This window comes from Notolepis coatsorum (genome assembly GCF_963971535.1).
Source record: "Notolepis coatsorum genome assembly, chromosome: 6".
NCBI lineage: Eukaryota > Metazoa > Chordata > Actinopteri > Aulopiformes > Paralepididae > Notolepis > Notolepis coatsorum.
Genome location: NC_140170.1, coordinates 24,369,203 through 24,390,205, shown reverse-complemented (window position 1 = coordinate 24,390,205; position 21,003 = coordinate 24,369,203). Strand labels below are relative to the sequence as shown.

The 21,003-nt window shown below is 43.7% G+C and overlaps 1 protein-coding gene across 1 annotated transcript; it reads left to right on the top strand.

Moving 5' to 3' along the window:
* Positions 1–1,843: 1,843 nt before the first annotated feature.
* LOC311229408 (toll-like receptor 2) lies at positions 1,844–2,580 on the top strand (the record flags this gene model as incomplete). Its single annotated transcript, XM_084315492.1, is given in 3 exon segments — positions 1,844–2,158; positions 2,162–2,264; positions 2,267–2,580. Coding segments are annotated over 3 exon segments (732 nt in total).
* Between the last annotated feature and the right edge of the window lie 18,423 nt (positions 2,581–21,003).

Genomic DNA, 21,003 nt, shown 5'->3' with positions numbered 1-21,003 from the left:
CTAACGTTATACCAAGATGCAAACCGAATTTGCCTGGTGCCATTACCTTTCCTTTATTCTACTGTATTTCAATCATTTGTATCTAACATGGTATTGTTTTCATATGCCGTTGAATGTGTTGGATCAGCTATAGTGCATTGCATTCCAAATATATTGCCTTCATGTATGTATTATGAATAATAATTAGTGCCGTCAGGCGATTACATTTTTTTTATCTAATTAATTACAGGGTTTTAAATTAATTAATCAAATTAATCGCATTTGAATCGCATAACCATTTTAGGCCTGATATTTTATCATTTGTAAATGTTTATTCTACGTTCTTATGGAATGAATGAGATAAAAAAATATATATAATAATTTTATAAATTGTTTTATTTTTTTTTAATTAATTTTGAGTTTGCTGCTTTGCTGAATTAAACCAACAACCAACCAAGGAGACATTTACTCTGACCTGTTGTCCAAGCCTACTTCTCTTCCCATGGAACTATTTCTTCTTATGAAATCTACAACAATAGCAACATAAGGATAGCAATAGAATGATAGCAACGTAAGGATAACAACATAAGGATAGCAACATAAGGATAGCAATAGAATGATAGCAACGTAAGGATAGCAACATAAGGATAGCAATAGAATGATAGCAACGTAAGGATAGCAACATAATGATAGCAACATAAGGATAGCAACATAAGGATAGCAACATAAGGATAGCAATAGAATGATAGTAACGTAAAGATAGCAACATATGGATAGCAACATAATGATAGCAACATAATGATAGCAACATAAGGATAGCAACATAATGATAGCAACATAAGGATAGCATCATAAGGATAGCAACATAAGGATAGCAATATAATAATAACATGAGGATAACTCTACACAAAATGAATGGCATTTTCCTCCAAATAAAAAAGGGAAAAGCTGCTCATTGAAAATTCACGTTCATGTTGATCCATGTGCCCCAGGACACTTGAGTCAATATTTGTGAACATGCACGCCTCTCTCCTAAAGCTAGAAAGCGGAGATAGAAAACCCACACTCCGTCCCAGAGCTGCCTCTAAGCCTGCACGTCACACTTAGCCTGTGTGAAACATGTTCGACAGGTGAGAGGTCCTCCAACTCAGCATGGAGAAAAACACTCCAGGTAGGGATGGGTACCGAATTCGGTTCTTTTCAAGTACCGAACCGAAACACGTCGGTACTACCGAGTATCGATTCAAGTGAGATTACATTTTTTTTTTTTTTTTTTTTTTTTTTTTTATTTTTTTTTTCATGTCAACGTTCACACGCACAATATATGCTTACCTAGGATTTGACTTAATTCAACAACAAAGCAGCAATGGCAAGCTGAAAACGGTCGAAATTGTAGTTATTTGAAGTTAGGATTTTTTTTTTCACGACTGAGGTAGGTAATACATTTTTTTTAGACTAAAGTACCGAAAAAAGGTACCGTTGGGTACCGGTATCGATTCACAGGTACCGGTACCGGTACCGTATCGGTTCAAATGTGAAAGGTACCCTCTCGTCATCCCACATAACAGCGGCGACCTCTTGCCTGCCAGAGAGTTTACACATTCTCGATCTAACCGACAACAACTTGACTGCGTTCAGCGTTGAACTACCTTCCCTGACAGAGTTGTACATCTCTGGCAATCGGATACTTCGCTTACCGGATGGTAGTCTATATCCCGCTCTTTCGTCTCTCTTCATTCAAAACAGTGCCCTTCAGTCATTCGGCGACAATGACTTGAAGGCTTACAATAAGCTGAGGATCTTGAAGGCCGGCGCCGACACGTACATCTGTTCGTGTCAATTTGTAGATTTTATGACACGGGATATGAAGCGACACGGAGTGACGCTAGGAGATGGGTTTGAGTCCTACACCTGTGAGGCTCCTGATGCTGTGAGGGGGAGGAGGGTGGTGGACGCCAGACCGTCCGTGTTCGAGTGCCGCATGGCTTTAGCCGCGTCCATACTGTGCTCCGGCGTCCTGGCTGTGTTCCTGGTTACCGCGGGGTTATGTTATAGGTTTAACGCCGCGTGGTACATGAAAATGACCTGGGCGTGGCTCAGAGCTAAGAGGAGGCCTGTTCTGAAGAAGGGCGAGATCTGCTACGAGGTTTTTGTTTCCTTCAGCGAGCACGACTCCTTCTAGGTGGAGAAGCATCTGGTCCCAGAGCTGGAGAACTCCGAACCGGCGTTACGGCTCTGCCTCCACAAGAGAGACTTCCTTCCCGGAGGCTGGATCGTGGACAACATCATGGCCCCATAGAAAAGAGCCACAGGACCCTGTTTGTCCTCTCCCGGCATTTTGTCGAGAGTGAGTGGTGCAAGTACGAACTGGACTACTCCCATTTTAGACTGTTTGACCACAACAGTGACACCGCCGTGCTGATTCTACTCGAGCCTGTTGCCAAAGACGCCATTCCCAAAAGGTTCTGTAACCTGCGAAGAGTCATGAATTCTAAGACCTACCTGGAGTGGCCCGTGGACGACGACCAGACCCCCAGGTTCTGGCGGAGTCTGAGAGAGGCCCTAAAAAGACCTGTTCAGTTTGAAATACCACCAATGTAATTGATTGTAATTGACTCTGAAATGTAACATACCTTAAAAAAAAAATATATATATATATATTTTTTTATAATTACAATTTTTTTTTATGTTGATTTAGAATTCGAATGTCAACATTATGAACGAAGCTTCGAACTATTCGGTACAGCCCTAGCATGTTTTGATATTGTCAATTATCTCACTTTTACTAGGTGACTTTTACTACTAACTCAAATATGCTACAAAAAAAAGGAAAATGGACATACAGACGTTTTTTTATCAAAGGGCAGCAGAGACAAGTGATACAGGGACACAGGTAAGGTCTTACAATGGCTTAGTGATTATAACAGTGCAGTTCAGCATTCAGTAACCCATACTTTTTGTGAACGTGTTTTTGATACTACATTCTGTTGAACACACACCTCAAAACCGTATCTAAAGAAAATTGGCTCAATTGCAAGAAAAATAATAGACAGTTATGATATAACATTCTGCATAAATTGTATGCAAAATATTGTGGTTCCCTGCTTTAGTCTGTTGACACATTTCTATACTAAAAATGCTTGTGTAGTCCTGTGTCATACCTAAATGTCATATACGTGAATTGTATAGAAACAACTCACCAAAAGTGACTATTGCGCAACTGATTTGACAAACCCCCCCCCCCCCCCCCTCCCTAATTGCCATACCTTGGCTTTTACTGAAATGACGCCACTGTTTGCGTGTTTATAGCACAAGTGCTAGTTTTTCGACACCAGTCCATTGAGGCTTTTCTAAAAGATATAATAAAATCAACAGTGAAATACAGAACAAACACAAATCAGAACAAATAGTTATCAGAGCAAGAGTCCATGATCAAAAGAACAAAACCAGTCCGCGTCTACATGTGTGAGCACTCCCGCCCTCTTTTCTTGATCCTCCAATCACAACTGTTGCTTCCCTCATCCGAGCGAAAATGTGCTCTGTGGTTGATCTGTCAAAAGCTTTTGATAGAGTCAATCACCATTTACTCTTAAAACTATTAGCTACTAATGTTTTGGATAGAAATGCATGTGATTGGTTCCAAGATTAACTGTCAGGGAGACATCAGTGTGTGAAGTCGGATTTAAATTGTTTAAATTAATATCAATAACTAAAAGTGTGCCACAGGGTTCAATTCTAGATCCTGTCCTCTTCACTATTTATATTAATGATATTGTGTCTTCACTGAATGGTTGTCAAGCCCATCTTTATGCAGATGACACTGTTGTGTATTGTATTGCTGACTCTGTACAACTGGCCATTGAGAGATGACAACTATCCTTTTATTACACTCCAGGAAGCTCTTATTAAACCTAATTTGGTTCTTAATGCTAGTACAACTAAATGTATGCTGTTTTCTAGAACCAGAAAGATTGAATATGATGGTTTACAGATATCTACCATAACTGGTTCTAGCATTGAGAGAGTCATGGGAGGGATTTAGTTAAACTAAGGGATTGCAAGACTGTATGTATGGTGGGGGAGAGCCTTATCAACCATCTGATTTATGCTGATGACTTAGTCATACTGTCCCCCTATAGTGCTGGTTTACAGCAACTGCTTAAAATCTGCTCTGTGTATGGTATACAACATGATATCAAATTCAACCCTAAAAAGAGTGTTGTTATGATAGTGAAAACTAAGGAGGACCAGAAGCAAAAGTTGCCCTCCTTCTTGCTGTCTGACTGCGCTCTAGATGTGGTGAAGAGTATGCGATGTCTGGGTCACAATATCACTGATGACATGTGTGATGATGTTGATGTGCAGCGCCAGTGCTGCAAACTATATGCACAGAAATGCACGGAAATGTTATATGTGTACAGACAATGTGAAAATAAGCCTGTTCAGAGCCTACTGTACTCCATTTTATACTGCACACCTATGGTGTAATTATATATAGCACAGCAAAAATAAAAATAAACTGCAGGTAGCATATAATGATGCATTTAGGATCCTCCTTAAGCTCCCAAGACGGACTAGTGCAAGCCATTTGTCTGTGACTACAAATGTCCCCACCTTCCATGCTCTGTTGAGGAACCTGATGTTTAAATTTATGTGTCGTTTATTAGAGTCTAAAAACAAGATAATAGGTGCCATTAGTGATGTTAAACGAAGTAATACAAGGTACTCCTCTGATTTGTGGAAACATTGGAACTGATGCCTTTATGTATTTTAATGTATTTTAATCTATGTTGTTGGCCTTGTTAGTGTGGGTGACCTGGCGAAGCCAGGTTGCCACCCACACTATACATATCCATACTCTTTTTATTTATTTATTTATTCTTTATTCCACCGATTTTGCAAACACTTTGCAACACGTAAGCGTTCGCGCCCCATACACGTGAAAGGTATCAAAACGAGCGGCTTGCCTATGGCAACACCGGTCTCCGAACTCGTAAAGTTTCACCGCACCGTCTGGCTACGAATCGACTTTAAACGGTAAAATATCGGTCCCATTGGGAATGCATTGCATTTTAGAGTGTAGCAGCTGAAATAATCTTTTTCCCCCTACCTTGGGTGAATTGCGAGTGTGATCTCAATTTTGGACGTAGAAATAAAACAAACACATCAAAACGATGACACGGCTGTCAACCCGCTCACAAAAGAAAAATAAATGGAATTGGACATTTCTATCTCAACTGACGACCATTTGTTTGAAGGTTCTCCTCCCCATTGACCGCCATGCAATCGCACTCTAGAAATCACATTTTTCACACTATTTTTTAGCCTTCTGTTCCGATCGCCGAAGGAGTGCCACAATATCGCACGAATGTCACAATATCGCGCACAACCCTTCGCCTACTCGTTGTAGTGCTCATGTGCGCGTCACAACGCTTCATCTCTTATAGTTTTCTTTTAATCAATGTGACAATGCAGTCATGCATCTGCCTCCATAGAAATGCATTGGATAGAAAATATGCAAGTCATAGTGATTGCTTCACCTGTGTGGCTCATGGCTCACTCATGATTGGTTCAGCTGTGTGGCTCGTGGCTGAGCTGCCAATGACATCATCCACTTAACCCATCATTGGCCATCACTGTGTTGCAGTACTGAATTGCTGACAGCGCCCTCTGTCTTGTGGGTTGTGTCATTGTACTCAGTAGGGATATCCTCTTTCATTTTTCATTGGTCCATGTTGACCACCTTTCATTGGTCGATGTTGACCACTCCCCCGATCCTTAGACCACGCCCCCTTAGGCCACACCCCCTCAGTGTATCTCTTGAACCGTTTGTCGTAGAGACTTGGGGATTGTGCCATTGGTCGATGTTGACCACCTTTCATTGGTCGATGTTGACCACTCCCCCGATCCTTAGACCACGCCCCCTTAGGCCACACCCCCTCAGTGTATCTCTTGAACCGTTTGTCGTAGAGACTTGCGGATTGTGCCATTGTACTCGGTGTAATAGTGTAATAGTGTGTAATAGTGTAATAGTGTAATAGTGTGTAATAGTGTAATAGTGTGTAATAGTGTAATAGTGTAATAGTGTGTAATAGTGTGTAATAGTGTAATAGTGTGTAATAGTGTAATATTGTGTAATAGTGTAATAGTGTAATAGTGTGTAATAGTGTAATAGTGTGTAATAGTGTAATAGTGTGTAATAGTGTAATAGTGTGTAATAGTGTGTAATAGTGTGTAATAGTGTAATAGTGTGTAATAGTGTAATAGTGTCTAATAGTGTAATAGTGTGTAATAGTGTAATAGTGTAATAGTGTGTAATAGTGTAATAGTGTAATAGTGTGTAATAGTGTAATAGTGTGTAATAGTGTAATAGTGTGTAATAGTGTAATAGTGTAATAGTGTGTAATAGTGTAATAGTGTGTAATAGTGTAATAGTGTGTAATAGTGTAATAGTGTAATAGTGTAATAGTGTGTAATAGTGTAATAGTGTAATAGTGTGTAATAGTGTAATAGTGTAATAGTGTGTAATAGTGTAATAGTGTAATAGTGTGTAATAGTGTAATAGTGTAATAGTGTGTAATAGTGTAATAGTGTGTAATAGTGTAATAGTGTGTAATAGTGTAATAGTGTAATAGTGTGGAATAGTGTAATAGTGTGTAATAGTGTAATAGTGTAATAGTGTGTAATAGTGTAATAGTGTGTAATAGTGTAATAGTGTAATAGTGTGTAATAGTGTAATAGTGTGTAATAGTGTAATAGTGTGTAATAGTGTGTAATAGTGTAATAGTGTAATAGTGTAATAGTGTGTAATAGTGTAATAGTGTGTAATAGTGTAATAGTGTGTAATAGTGTAATAGTGTAATAGTGTGTAATAGTGTAATAGTGTGTAATAGTGTAATAGTGTAATAGTGTGTAATAGTGTAATAGTGTAATAGTGTGTAATAGTGTAATAGTGTGTAATAGTGTAATAGTGTAATAGTGTAATAGTGTGTAATAGTGTGTAATAGTGTAATAGTGTAATAGTGTGTAATAGTGTAATAGTGTAATAGTGTGTAATAGTGTAATAGTGTGTAATAGTGTGTAATAGTGTAATAGTGTAATAGTGTGTAATAGTGTAATAGTGTGTAATAGTGTAATAGTGTAATAGTGTGTAATAGTGTAATAGTGTAATAGTGTGTAATAGTGTAATAGTGTGTAATAGTGTAATAGTGTAATAGTGTAATAGTGTGTAATAGTGTAATAGTGTGTAATAGTGTAATAGTGTAATAGTGTGTAATAGTGTAATAGTGTAATAGTGTGTAATAGTGTAATAGTGTGTAATAGTGTGTAATAGTGTAATAGTGTAATAGTGTGTAATAGTGTAATAGTGTGTAATAGTGTGTAATAGTGTAATAGTGTGTAATAGTGTAATAGTGTGTAATAGTGTAATAGTGTGTAATAGTGTAATAGTGTGTAATAGTGTAATAGTGTAATAGTGTGTAATAGTGTAATAGTGTGTAATAGTGTAATAGTGTGTAATAGTGTGTAATAGTGTAATAGTGTAATAGTGTGTAATAGTGTAATAGTGTGTAATAGTGTAATAGTGTGTAATAGTGTAATAGTGTAATAGTGTGTAATAGTGTAATAGTGTGTAATAGTGTAATAGTGTGTAATAGTGTAATAGTGTGTAATAGTGTAATATTGTGTAATAGTGTAATAGTGTGTAATAGTGTAATAGTGTGTAATAGTGTGTAATAGTGTAATATTGTGTAATAGTGTAATAGTGTTGCGGGTTGTGTCATTGCACTCAGTAGGGATATCCTCTTTGATTGGTCTATGTTGACCACTCCCCCGATCCTTAGGCCGCGCCCCCTTTTTGTATCCTTTGAACCGTTTGTCATAGAGACTCGCGAGAGACCCTCTCCCCCGTTGGCCGGCGGTGCACAGGCGTCACCCACACTTTCACAATTTCCCCCGCACGGAATTGTCTAGTTGCTTTTGTTATTGTATTCTTGTTGGTGTTTTGTATAATGTGTAATATGGACCTTGAGTCTGGAATAAAGTCTTCATCATTGAATATGGCCCGATGAGAAATGTACATACAAATTCCATGTGGACAACACCTCGATTAGAAAATGTCAATTACCATTACGATCATCTCCCATGTGATTCAGACATGGCGCAACGCACAGAGATCTTGTACCATCAAATGCCCATGGCACCTTGACTCCCCAATATTTCATAACCAACAATTACTTATTGGTCATAAACCCATTAACAACCCTCAGTGGGAAGGGAAGGGAGTCCACACTCATATGTATGTATGTCAGCTCCTCCTTCTTCTATTCACAGCTGAGGGCGGCGCTCAGGGCGCATGGGGTCAACCGTTACATCCACACCTTTTTTTTTATCATCAGAGACAGAAGGGGCTCAAGGGGCTTCGTTTCAGATGTCTATACACTCTTGCTCAGGTCCACATACAAGAATCTGCCATTAGATATAGTTTGGCGGGAAGACATTCCAGAACTGGACCCTGAGTTTGACTGGGGTGATGTCTGAACTAATATTACACTGGCCTCCCGTAACCCCAATCACCAACAAGTACACTTTAATTATATTCATAGAACATCATTTGTAGCGACCCTGGGATTTGGGTGGTTGGCCAGTCGAGCTGCCACTCGGTAAACAAGAATACCCTGAAGACTGTGGCAGGAGCACTCATTCAAGGGTACTATGACTATGCTTGCACCTCATGGTACCAAAGCACCTCAAAGGCGCTAAAAACTAAATTACAAACAAAACAAACTGGTCAGACTACTGCTTGACCTGACTCCTAGAACCCACCTCACCCCTGCCCACTTTGACAACCTAGGATGGCTTAGAGTAGACGACAGAGTACAGCAACTTGCAATGGGCCTGGTCTACAAGATACACTACACGACCATGGTACCCATGTACATGTCAAAATACTTCCCAAAGGTCAGTGAATACCACAACCACAACACCAGAGGGAGCTCCACAACTCATGTTAAACCCAGATTCGGCTCAAACAAGGGACTAAACACGTTTCGCAATTATGCCACATCAATGTGGAACGCCCTACCCACTGCCATAAAAGGAATCACTACCCACTTTCAAAACCACTCTCAAAGAGCACCTACGGGAGACTCCAATTCGAAACTGGCCCCTGTAAATGTCCTAACCCAACCCCCTCCAATGTACAGTAAATGTCCTAACCCAACCCCCTCCAATGTACAGTTACCCACCCCGCCGTGAACTGTGTACGGGGTACTGTGAACTGTGGGTCTGAGTACTGTGTTTAGTGGGTATTGGGGTGGGGCTAGCCGTGGTTAGGTGTAGCCACGTAGCTAGCTGCTGGCATAGCATTGTGTGGGGTGGGAAGCAAGACTGTCTCTGTTCGGGAGGGCGTCTCTCTGTCGGTCTGTGAACAGGAGGGCGCAAGCAACCTGGAACCAATGGGATTTGGTGGTTGTCGTCTCTTGCCTGACAGAGAGGGGAGCAGCCGGTAACCAACAGAGCAGTGAGCAGTGAGCTAGGCGTCGTAACCGGTGGCTAGGTGTAGCCACCGGAAGCGTCGCGTGGCTAGCTGCTGGCAATAGCATTGTTGTTGGGGGGGTTAATTGTGTTGACTGTGGGTGGTTTTGGTTCGTCCATCGGGGCGAGGGACTTTGTTGTGGGGGGGTAATGTAGCGACCCTGGGATTTGGGTGGTTGGTCAGTCGAGCTGCCACTCTGCACTCTACCAACCTGGGGCTAGCTGGCAGGCGGGCGCTATTGGTCGGGCGGGCCCCAGATTGGTAAAGGGGAGTGGGCAGGCGCTGACCTGGGAAGGCTATAAGAGGGTGTGGCACCCAGGGTGCACTCTCTTGGGGCATGGGAAGTTGTAGACATGAGTCGCTTATACTGCAACCTGTATGAGAACTGTTGGAATAAACAAGTGAACTGAGAACTATCAACCTGCCTCGAGAGTCGTGATTAACGTGGTGCAAAACCTAGCAACGTTACAATATCTCACCCCTAGGAAACTGTGTGTGATGGGTCTCGTGGCTGACTCTCGGTGCACCCTGTGCACTCTGGGGGCCACTGGCACCTACCTGCACATGTTTTGGGAATGTCCCCCGGTGGTTCGATTTTGGAAAACCATAACCACTAAGCTTTTGGATATACTGTATGTGACCTGACAATTCCACTATCCGCAACAACACTACTCCCGAATGATATCTCCCAGCTGCCGGCTCCCATACAACAAAAAATACAAATATTAGCGGGAGCTAACCATAGATAGGCAGTACCGTATCTATGGAGATAATCCTGTTGACCTATCTCAACCGCGCCCTCTTTTCGTGATCCTCCAATCACAACTGTCACTTCCGTTGTCCGAGGGAAAATAAGTCTCCAAGCTCTGATGCTCAAGAGGGCAGGTTTGAGATAGGTCAATAGGTTATCTCCGTAGATACAGTACTGCCCTCTCTATGGTTGGTCATGGGACGGGGTTGCATGCCGTTCCACCAGGTCTGTGAGCAGGAGCACACAGGAGCACGGGCACACAAGAACGCGCTGCACTCGACTCATGCGCCAACTCGCCAAGTACCCACCTGGCTACTTTGCATAACAATAGGTAAGGTCGTCAGGTATGTTCAAATACGTCCTCAAGAATACATTCACACAAAACTTGTGAATTAAATGTGTTACATTCCATTCCTAGAGGCAATTAGGCATCGTCTTTATTCTGTGCGCACGTGAGGGAACATTTATGCGCATGTGTGGGAGCTTGCGTGCACGTGACGTCATTAAAACATGTCATTGGAGACATAATTTTCTTTAAATGTTCAAATTGATTGACAAGGATTATAATGAAATTGTAAATCTTTCTAAATTTGCATTTGTTTTGAATCTTTTGAGTGAAACAGATCTGCATTTTAAATATATATATACTTGACCATCTCCAGATGTGTAACAACATTTCTAGTTTAATTAATTAATCTAATGTACACCAAGTACTCTATTCAGACAAAAGGAAATTCCAGACATTTTAAAGCATAACATTAATCTAAAGTGATAAGAATATTTATGTAAATTTACATATAATATCTATTTGGGCCAAATTGCCTCTGGTTTCCTTTCAGAAGTATGAAGGAGGCAATTTGTTTTTATAGCCACAGGGTATATTTATATAGTATATAGTAGGGATGTCCGATATTATCGGCCGACCGATATTATCGGCCGATATCGGCAGTAAAATGTGATATCGGAAAATATCGGTATCAGTAAAAAAAACAAAAAAAACAATAACAATATTATTATTATTATTATTATTTTTTTTTTACATTTATTTAACCTTTATTTACCCAGGCAAGCAAGTAAGAACCAATTCTTATTTTATTTATTGTCAAAAGTATGCATGTTGGTTTAATTCAACTACAAGAGATATGTAATGTTAATTTTAACTTTTTTAATTATCATATTTTGCACAGATAATGCTTACATTTAGAAAGCCTTTTGAATGCATCCTGTGAAATTATTAGTTACCTGAAATTATTCAGTTTTTTTGGGGGGAAACCCTTCATATATCGGTATCGGTTGATATCGGTATCGGTATCGGAAATTAAGAGTTGGACAATATCGGAATATCGGTATCGGTAAAAAAGCCAATATCGAGCATCCCTAGTATATAGTATATAGTATATATGCAGGTATGATATAATGTAGCGTCTTAGCCACTGGGTATATATGCAGGTATGATAGAATAGTCTAGAAAAACAGCCACCATAAGTTTTCTCGAAATTTGAATCCAATATTGCCTTTTTCCAAGAACAAATAGTAATGTAATTATTCACTGAAATTACCTCATGGAGTCCCAATACAATATCTTGCTTGCAGGTAGAGTCAAACAGTCATCTTGTTTACATACAATCACATAGGTAAGTATAGGGTTGTGCTGTTCCAGCAAAGATCTGGTTATGTCCCCGTATCTCTGACTAGTTCATCCAATCACAAATAGGAAGTAGGGAATCATGAAGTACCTGTAGGGAGAACAGAAGTTGAAATGATGACTATTTGACTTGGGGGGGAGGGGTCGGCCTGGAAGTTAGAGGAACAGACGAGTAACGGGAAGGTTACAGGTTTGATCTCCAGGACAGAGCAGTGCATCGGCCTGTAGAGTCCCGCTGACGATGTCTAGAGACTCTGGACGGATCACTGGAGACACCAGATGACATGGAAGTGTTCGTGTGTAAACTGTTTTCACCCATAAAGATATTACCGGGTTCCCAGACATTGCCAAATGAAATTCAAGGACTTGTAAGTAGTTTTCCAAGCACTATTTTTTTTATTTTCAAAGATGTCACTCGAAGGATACAAGTCACTTTTAAATTCTGTTTTTTAAGCATCTTCTTAGCCTGCTTGCCAGCTAGATCAAGCTAGAGCAGCGGTTCCCAAACTTTTTTGGCTATGCATCCCCTGTCACCTCCCAACCTAGCTGACGCACCCCCCAATGCCCAACATAAAAAAGACAACACAGTCTATTCATAGGCGCACTAAAGGCATCAGGTTTAATCCAATAAGAACACATACCAAAGTGCAGTAGGCCTATGACAAACAAATAAAATACTTCACCACACGAAAGAACAAAATGAGAATTACAAGCGTAGACTCAGAAACAGATTGGCCAAAAAACAAAACGCATTTTCATGGATTTTTTTTTAAAACGATTTCTTGTTTCAGAACAATTTGATCATGGATGAACAAAACGTTCAATGTGAATGGTTGATTTGAATTTCAATGACTTTTTAAGCACCTTGTAAAAAAAATTGCTGTTTTCAAGGAATTCCAGGCCTTGGCTTTTTTTTGGTAAAAAATCAAGCACTTCAAGGACCTTGTGCGAACCCTGATATTACACTATCATCCCAAACTGGTAAGCAAATGACTGTTTTTACGTCATTTTCATTTTTACGTTACTATTATTATTATTATTATTATTATTATTATTTTTTAACATTGATCTTAACTGATCACTATGACTTTATTGCTTTTATCGTTATATATGCCTATAATTGTGTACAGCACTTTGAGCTACATGACATGTATGAAAGGTGCTTTATAAATACTTACTTACTTACTTACTTACTTACCGTGTGCCCATGATTGAGGCATTTAATCCCATGAGCATCAACGTGAGCAGTAGCTGCTGTGTTGTACGCAGACCGTGACAGTGGCTCGGTAGGTAGAGCAGTCATCTGGTTACCCAGAGGTTCCTCGTTCGATTCCCGTGTCGAACCATTTATACCACAGATGTCATGGTTCCTCATTTCTAGCCTGAAACAAACAATGGTGTGGTGAGTGAACAGGAACCTGATGACCCTGATCTGTCTCTCAGCATGCAGACCACTCACAGGGTCATCCATCAGCCAATCAACATGCAGACCACCCACGGGGTCATCCATCAGCCAATCAACATGCAGACCACCCACGGGGTCATCCATCAGCCAATCAACATGCAGACCACTCACAGGGTCATCCATCAGCCAATCAACATGCAGACCACTCACAGGGTCATCCATCAGCCAATCAACATGCAGACCACTCACAGGGTCATCCATCAGCCAATCAACATGCAGACCACCCACGGGGTCATCCATCAGCCAATCAACATGCAGACCACCCACGGGGTCATCCATCAGCCAAGTTGTCAACTGGGGAGGTAAATGATTCTTAACTAGGGATGTTCGATATTGGCTTTTTTACCGATATCCGATATACCGATATTGTCCAACTCTTAATTTCCGATACCGATATCAACCGATACCGATATATGCAGGGTTCCCCCCCCCAAAAAACTGAATAATTTCAGGTATTACATATCTCTTGTTGTGGAATTAACACAACATTATGCATACTTTTGACAATAAATAAAATAAGAATTTGTTCTTACTTGCTTGCCTGGGTAAATAAAGGTAAAATAAATGTTAAAAAATAAATAAAAAATAGATTATTATTATATATATTTTTTAAACGATACCGATATTTTCCGATATTACATTTTAATGCCAATATCGGACATCCCTATTTTTTAACCCTTTCACTACCACACTATAGGAGGTTAACCTTTCACTACCACACTACAGACGGTTAACCCTTTGGTAGTGTGGTAGTGATAGGGTTAATAGGGTTTGGCATGGCCACATGTTTTCCCACTGTCTAGCGTCTAAAGCCATAATACCGTATGTGTGGTTCCAAAAGAGATGGTTTGCCCTCTTTTGTGAGGATTCGCCTGTTCCCTGGACCTTTAATTCCCTGTCTCCTCACCTCACCAGCCCCCACCCTTGCGATGATTTACTCTCCTCTACTCTTCACCAGCCCCCACCCTTGGACTTTCTTGTTCCTCTACCTTCACACACCTGTTGGGAGTTTGCAATCTGCTCGGGAAGAGTACTTAGGTTGGAGACTCCCCTCCAGTCCTTGTCGGGTCGTTCTTGTTACTACAATCTACTGCCGCGTCTCCGGCGTGAGACGTCGTGCCACCCCTGTACTTCACCACCTGTCGCAATTTGCCTGGAGTGGGACGCCGTCTACGCTCTCTAATTCTCTACGGGAGGTTTTCCAGTGTTCCCACTCCAGACGTCAAGCCGGCGCGCATCGCTTCCTATTTCCACGGGAGGATGCGTCTCTTCGCCCCGGTCCCCTGGGACCCCTGTGTTCTGCGCTGCCCGTCTGCAGCATCGGAGGAGGATCTCCGTGCCAGGCCTGGAGTGGTGTTCCCACTCCAGACGTCAAGCCGGCGCGCATCGCTTCCTATTTCCACGGGAGGATGCGTCTCTTCGCCCCGGTCCCCTGGGACCCCTGTGTTCTGCGCTGCCCGTCTGCAGCATCGGAGGAGGATCTCCGTGCCAGGCCTCCGCCGTCGGGCCCCTGTTCCCGTGCCAGGCCTCCGCCGTCGGGCCCCTGGTCCCCGTGCCAGGCCTCCGCCGTCGGGCCCCTGTTCCCGTGCCAGGCCTCCGCCGTCGGAACCCTTTCCTCATCCCTGTAAGCAGCTCTGGCCCTCGCCCTGTCCAAGGCCTTACCCTGTTCTCTGTCCCTGTCTCCAGCCCGCCTCTCCGGGCCTCTGTCCCTATCCCCCTCTCCTGTGCCCCTGTTCCTGGCCCTGTCCTTAGCCCTGGCCCTGGCCCTTAGCCTTAGTCCCTTAGCCTGTTCGCCTCTTAAAGGCACAGTGCCGCATTTTCCATATTTCCTTTACTCTAGTGTTTTTGTGTTCCCCCTTAAAGGGACTGTGCCGCCTTTTGTTATGTAAGAAATAAATGCCCTGTTTTGGCTTACTCTCATACCTGTCTTGTGTTGTGCGATTGGGGTCGGTTACAAACCATAACATCTTTTGGCTGTTCCTTTTCTTTTTCTCTTGGTGGTGAACTAGGATCATGTTCGAGAAAATGGGCATGTAGTAGAAAAAGTGGCCAGTCACCAAACACAAAACGTGTTACCAGGGAGGAAGGCAAACAAGTGAGAAAAGAGGTTTGTATGCAACACATTGTGAAAATTACATCCAGAACCGTCCACATGTTCAGCAGATGTTTTCCCCCCTAAAAGGAACCACTTATTTTGCAGCCATGAGGCAATATGTTGACCGAATCTCGGTCGTTAAAGAACCCAGGACGCCTATCGTAAAGAGTAGGGGGTTCCCCGACGTTCCTGGCCAAATTCCCAATCAGGTCTCAGACATCAAGGCCACCTAATCATCCCTTCCCCTTAATTGGCTGATTATCAATCCCTGTCTCCTGAGCCGGTCAGCCATTGTGTGTATGATGTGTGCCTGGTGCCAGTGTATGGTAGTCATTGTGTGGTGTGTTGTGTGTCTGGTGCCAGTGTATGGTAGTCATTGTGTAGTGTGATGTGTGCCTGGTGCCAGTGTATGGTAGTCATTGTGTAGTGTGATGTGTGCCTGGTGCCAGTGTATGGTAGTCATTGTGTAGTGTGTTGTGTGTCTGGTGCCAGTGTATGGCAGCCATTGAGCCTGCGTGGCCCAAGGTTGGGTGCTACCAGTGGTGGTGAAGGAGGCAATTTCCACCCTACATTGTGGGGGAGCTTTGAGTGTCTAGAAAAGCGCTATATAAATGTAATGAATTATTATTATTATGTTGTCCATCAGTGTAATTGCATCGTTCGTCTGCAATCACGATACACACATTTTTTTCTTCTTCAAATGTATTAATAGAAAAACAAATGAGTGACTCAATGCTGAAAATTGTGAATCACATGTTCTTCCAGCACGTGCACAAGGACGAGGACGCACAAACCAGGGTTCCCACAGACATTGCAAAAGGAAATTCAAGGACTTTCACATACTTTTCCAATCACTATTTTTCATTTTAAAAGAGCATTTAAAATGATACAATTCACTTTTTTTTATTGAACGAAAATCGGATCCAATATTTATGGCTTAAAACCAATTTCGACAATTAGTTAAATTTTAACGTAGTCTCACACCTTACACTTTACACCTACCCTCAGCCACCTCTACAAAAGATTATAAATACAAAAAGTGTGAGACATGAACTGAATTGTATTATATTATAATTGCATGTTCTATTCTATATTCTATTCTAAATAGCTTAATCTTCACTAATGATGAATTTATCTTTATATTTAGGTAATAGGTAGGTATATTAAAAACAACACGATGAGTGAAGTCTGGTGTCCTCTTGACTAATTTTAAACCATGTATTCGGAGCGTGCTCTGCTGGACAAACTGATGACACCATTTATAAATGTCCCCAAGCATTTGACTCTGCATCATGTTCTGTAAAAGAAAGTTGTAATATTGGCACCTATATCAGCCAACATATTGGCCGATACCGATATGTCTGATTAATCGGTCTTGCTCTGTCTGTATAGGTTTCCAATGTAATCAAGCCTGCTTCTTATTTTAAATACACAACTCACATTCATGCACATTATGATGGCACACTAAACACAGAAAACATAATATTATTGATTACGTAAAAGCACCACACAGTCGTCGCATAATGGTTAACACAAGGTCTCTCTACATGTGCCCACTCGGTACACCGAATTGGATTCACGTTTTGCCGAAAATGATCCTGTTTTTATTAAAATCTATATCTAACAATCGCAGTCAACACTTTTCAAAACGGTGCTCAAAGCGATGGGACAAATCCCTACAAACGGCTTCCAACGCGTGGCTCTAAAGAGAAGCACCTCACGCAGATATTCCAGCTGAGAGAGAGAGAGGGGTGTGAAAAGACAAAAGGCTAAAAACTGTTTAGACGTGGAGCGAGGAGAGAGAGAAACAGACACGGCAGCTGTGTTCCCGCTGACATACAGACCTGCTGCACTGCCCTGGAAGGTCAGAGTCACATTGAGGCTGTGAGCCATGGCCCCTGTGGCTAATCTCAAGTTCACCTCCTCAACCATAGCCTTATGTTAGTTATCAAGCTCATGTTTTTTACTTTTCTTCTGTACTATAAATGTATTGCCTATATTTATGTCTACTATTACCCTGCCCATACTTGTACCTGTGCACCCCCCCCCCCATGCTGCTTTGATGCCTGCATTTCCCCTAAGGGGATCAATAAAGGAATATCCTATCATCTCCACACATGACTAGAGTGTGTGTGTGTGTGTGTGTGTGTGTGTGTGTGTGTGTGTGTGTGCGTGTGTGTGTGTGTGTGTGTGTGTGTGTGTGTGTGTGTGTGTGTGTGTGTGTGTGTGTGTGTGTGTGTGTGTGTGTGTGTGTGAGAGAGAGTAAACCTTACAAACCTAGAGCCTATAGAAAATGGCATTTCTTCCAGAGATGTTCAGTTCAGAGTTTAGTTCAGTTCAGAGTTTTTATTTGCTACATGGAATCATACAGTCAGAGTTTCTTCATTACACAATCATAAATATCATTCCATGGACAAAAGGAGCAGGAAGAAGAATAAATCGTTAGGTTATGACTATAACCAAGTTCTGTTAGTATAGCGAAGCTCGGCATCGCTCTCTGCACTATCTCGCATATGTGCACGCGCACTGAATAAAGACCACAATGTACCTTTAATCCCAATATTCGTCTGACCACACCCCTATCAGCTTACCCATATAAGCAGGGGTGGGGCCACCCACTCGCCTCCTTCCCAAGCTTTCGCCACAAGGCGAGGTCAAAGGCTGCAGCGGCGTCGGATGCCGAGCTTCGCTATACTAACAGAACTTGGTTATAGTCATAACCTAACGTTCTGTATCGTATCGCTCTCGCTCGGCATCGCTCTCTGCACAAGGGAGGCCGAGCGAGAGCCAACGGCCGACAAATACACCCCGCTGACAGCCCCCCACAAACCATCAGAACAGGGAGGGCCGAGCCCCCCCGACCCCCCCTAATGGAGGGTATCCCCCCTATTAGGGGCTTCACGGGAAGGCGACGGACCCGACCGTGCGAAGAGGCACTCAAGCAACTCAACGCACAGGGTGAGCAGACCGTGGCTTGACCCCACGACTACACACACGCACAACCCGCATGCCACCCGGGAACGAACGGAGGAACAACCTCGTTACTGCCCCCAGAATCACGGGGTCAAGGGCAAACCCAACCCCGTGGCAAGGCCGTAGCAGCGGAGCGCGAAGGAAGACCCAGACCCACCAAAAGGACTGGACTCCCTGGAATGGGGGCCCGGAGAAGTCCATGATGCCAGCATCAAGACCCCACCAGGTGGGCACGTAGTGCCCCGCCCCCCACATCGCCAGCGTATTCGGACAAAGGCCCCCCAGTTACTGCACCTGGTAATCCCAGGCGGTATCCCAACCAAGTACTAACCAGGCCCGAGATCGGGCGTGTTCAGGTCGGTATGGCCGTAAGCCGAGCGGGCCCCGTCCCCCCAACAGTACACCGCCTGGCACACTGACCCTGCAGAACAGACAGTCAGCATGGCCGTAAGCACACAAAAAAGGTTAACCAACGGAAGCAGGCAGCGCACCGGGGAAAAACCAGGCAACAGGCTGTTAACCCTAGCCTGGAGACTGCGGACGAGACAGGCGCCAGAGGGGACAGCTGAACACAGCTGCCCCGGCGGAAGGGGCGTATGCTGGCGTTGTTGCATGACCAAGCCTCCATTTAAAAACCCCCACCCAGAGGGGTCGAGGCAGAGAAGGCTGACACGATTGGCAGACGTCATGAACGTGCAGGGGCACCCTCAAACGGTGAACCCGGGAGTTGACACTGCACCAACACACCAGGGAATCAACCACCTCGGTGTTACCCAATGCGGTGGTTGTTCCTATAACCCCTCAAGAAAAAACTCCAAAACACACCTGCGGGTATACACCGGCTATACCGCAGTACAAGTGTTTCAGTTTCCAAAAAGGGTTAACCCAGGCCTACGGGTCGCAAACATCACTTCGGACCGGGCCTGGCGGTACGGGAAGCACAGGGTCACCAGAGGAGGTCAAAAAACCACCCCCACAGGCCCCTCTTCGCCATGCGTGAGAGAGGAGCGAAAAATAATGGAGAACCAGCCCCTAAGCACACCGTACTTGGTATTCCCAGGCGGTCTCCCAACCAAGTACTAACCAGGACCAACCTGTGTAGCGGCCGAGATCCAACGAGATCGAGCGCGTACAGAATGGCATGGCTGTAAGCCATGACGACAGTGCTGAGTAAAAACATACCCAACCAGGGTCTCCATAGCGCTTAACCCTGTGACACCCAGACCGACCTGGCATTTTTCCCCCTGAAAAAAGCCCAAGTCCCTCAGGGTACCAGAACAGCAGATCTGCATCCCCGGCGGACAACGGGTTCAACTGATCTGGACCAGCGTGACCAGAACCAGTCCCGTGCCCTAACCACGCCGACATGCCTACTCCAGGAGAAGGGCAGATATGCGTGTTGATCTTAACATGAAAAGAAGGCGCCACCCAGACGTTCGGACGAACCGCGCCTGGTGGCCCACCCCAAGGGCGTGAGACCCCACCACATATGTTCAGATCCATCCCGTCATCATCCCCCAGACATGAACGAGAATCCGTCGACAACCCACCCAGGTCATGGGATGTGGTCGTCGGAAGAGGAAAAACCCCCATCTCAGTTGCTTTATAAAAACGCTGTTTCAACCACAAGCAACCAAGGCGTGCCAGTCAATCGCCTGTTTACAGCGAGCTAGCACTATACGTGCGTCGGGACACACCCCCATCAATGAACAGGCTATTTAGACCTGTCATTGAATCCCCAAGGCGCCCAGGGGAACGACAAGAGGGGTGTGACACTCCCTAACTCCAACACTTCTGGAATAGAAAGAAGGAAGCATCAACAGTATGTATCCCAGTCTACACAGCCGGGGTAAATTTTTTTCACATTTTTACATCCCACCACCCTCCCATAGGAAAGAGACGGGGATCCCCAGAGAGACTTCCCACGCGAGCTGTACAGATTGAAAAGAATATATTGCACCTTGAGCCATGTAAAAAACTGGTTTTAGGGCCTCCGGGGAAGAGGCACTGAACCCATACACACTCAATAAACGAATTGAATCGAATATACATACAATAGAAAAGGACCCTTCTAGAGGGTCCACTCACTTTGACAATCTGAGGAGGAAGGCTCTGTACTCTGATGGAGGCTTCCTTACATGGAAGAAGGAGTCCGAACTCACAGAAGGCCTGAATAGGCGCTTGGTGAGGAGGAGCCCTGACCACCCCCCCTGAAAACAGATCCATCACATGGACCTGAACAGCACACGGAAGTCCTACCAACAGAGACGCGCACAGTGACGTACTCTATGGCGGGGGAATTCCTGCGGTGCACACGCCCAATATACCAGGCCGTGGGACCAGGAACTCCCTCCCCCCCCCCCCCGTAACGTGCCGAACCGCCACGTGACGGGAACCTTGAAGGACAGGGGGTGTACCCCTGACCGACAGAACAATGGGGAGAGGAAAGGTTACCAGTTCACCCCTTTACGACCCCACACCCATGATACGATGTAACGACAAAAAGAGAATATGACACAGTCATAGTCAGCTCTATGAAGCGTTTCACAGCTCCACACAG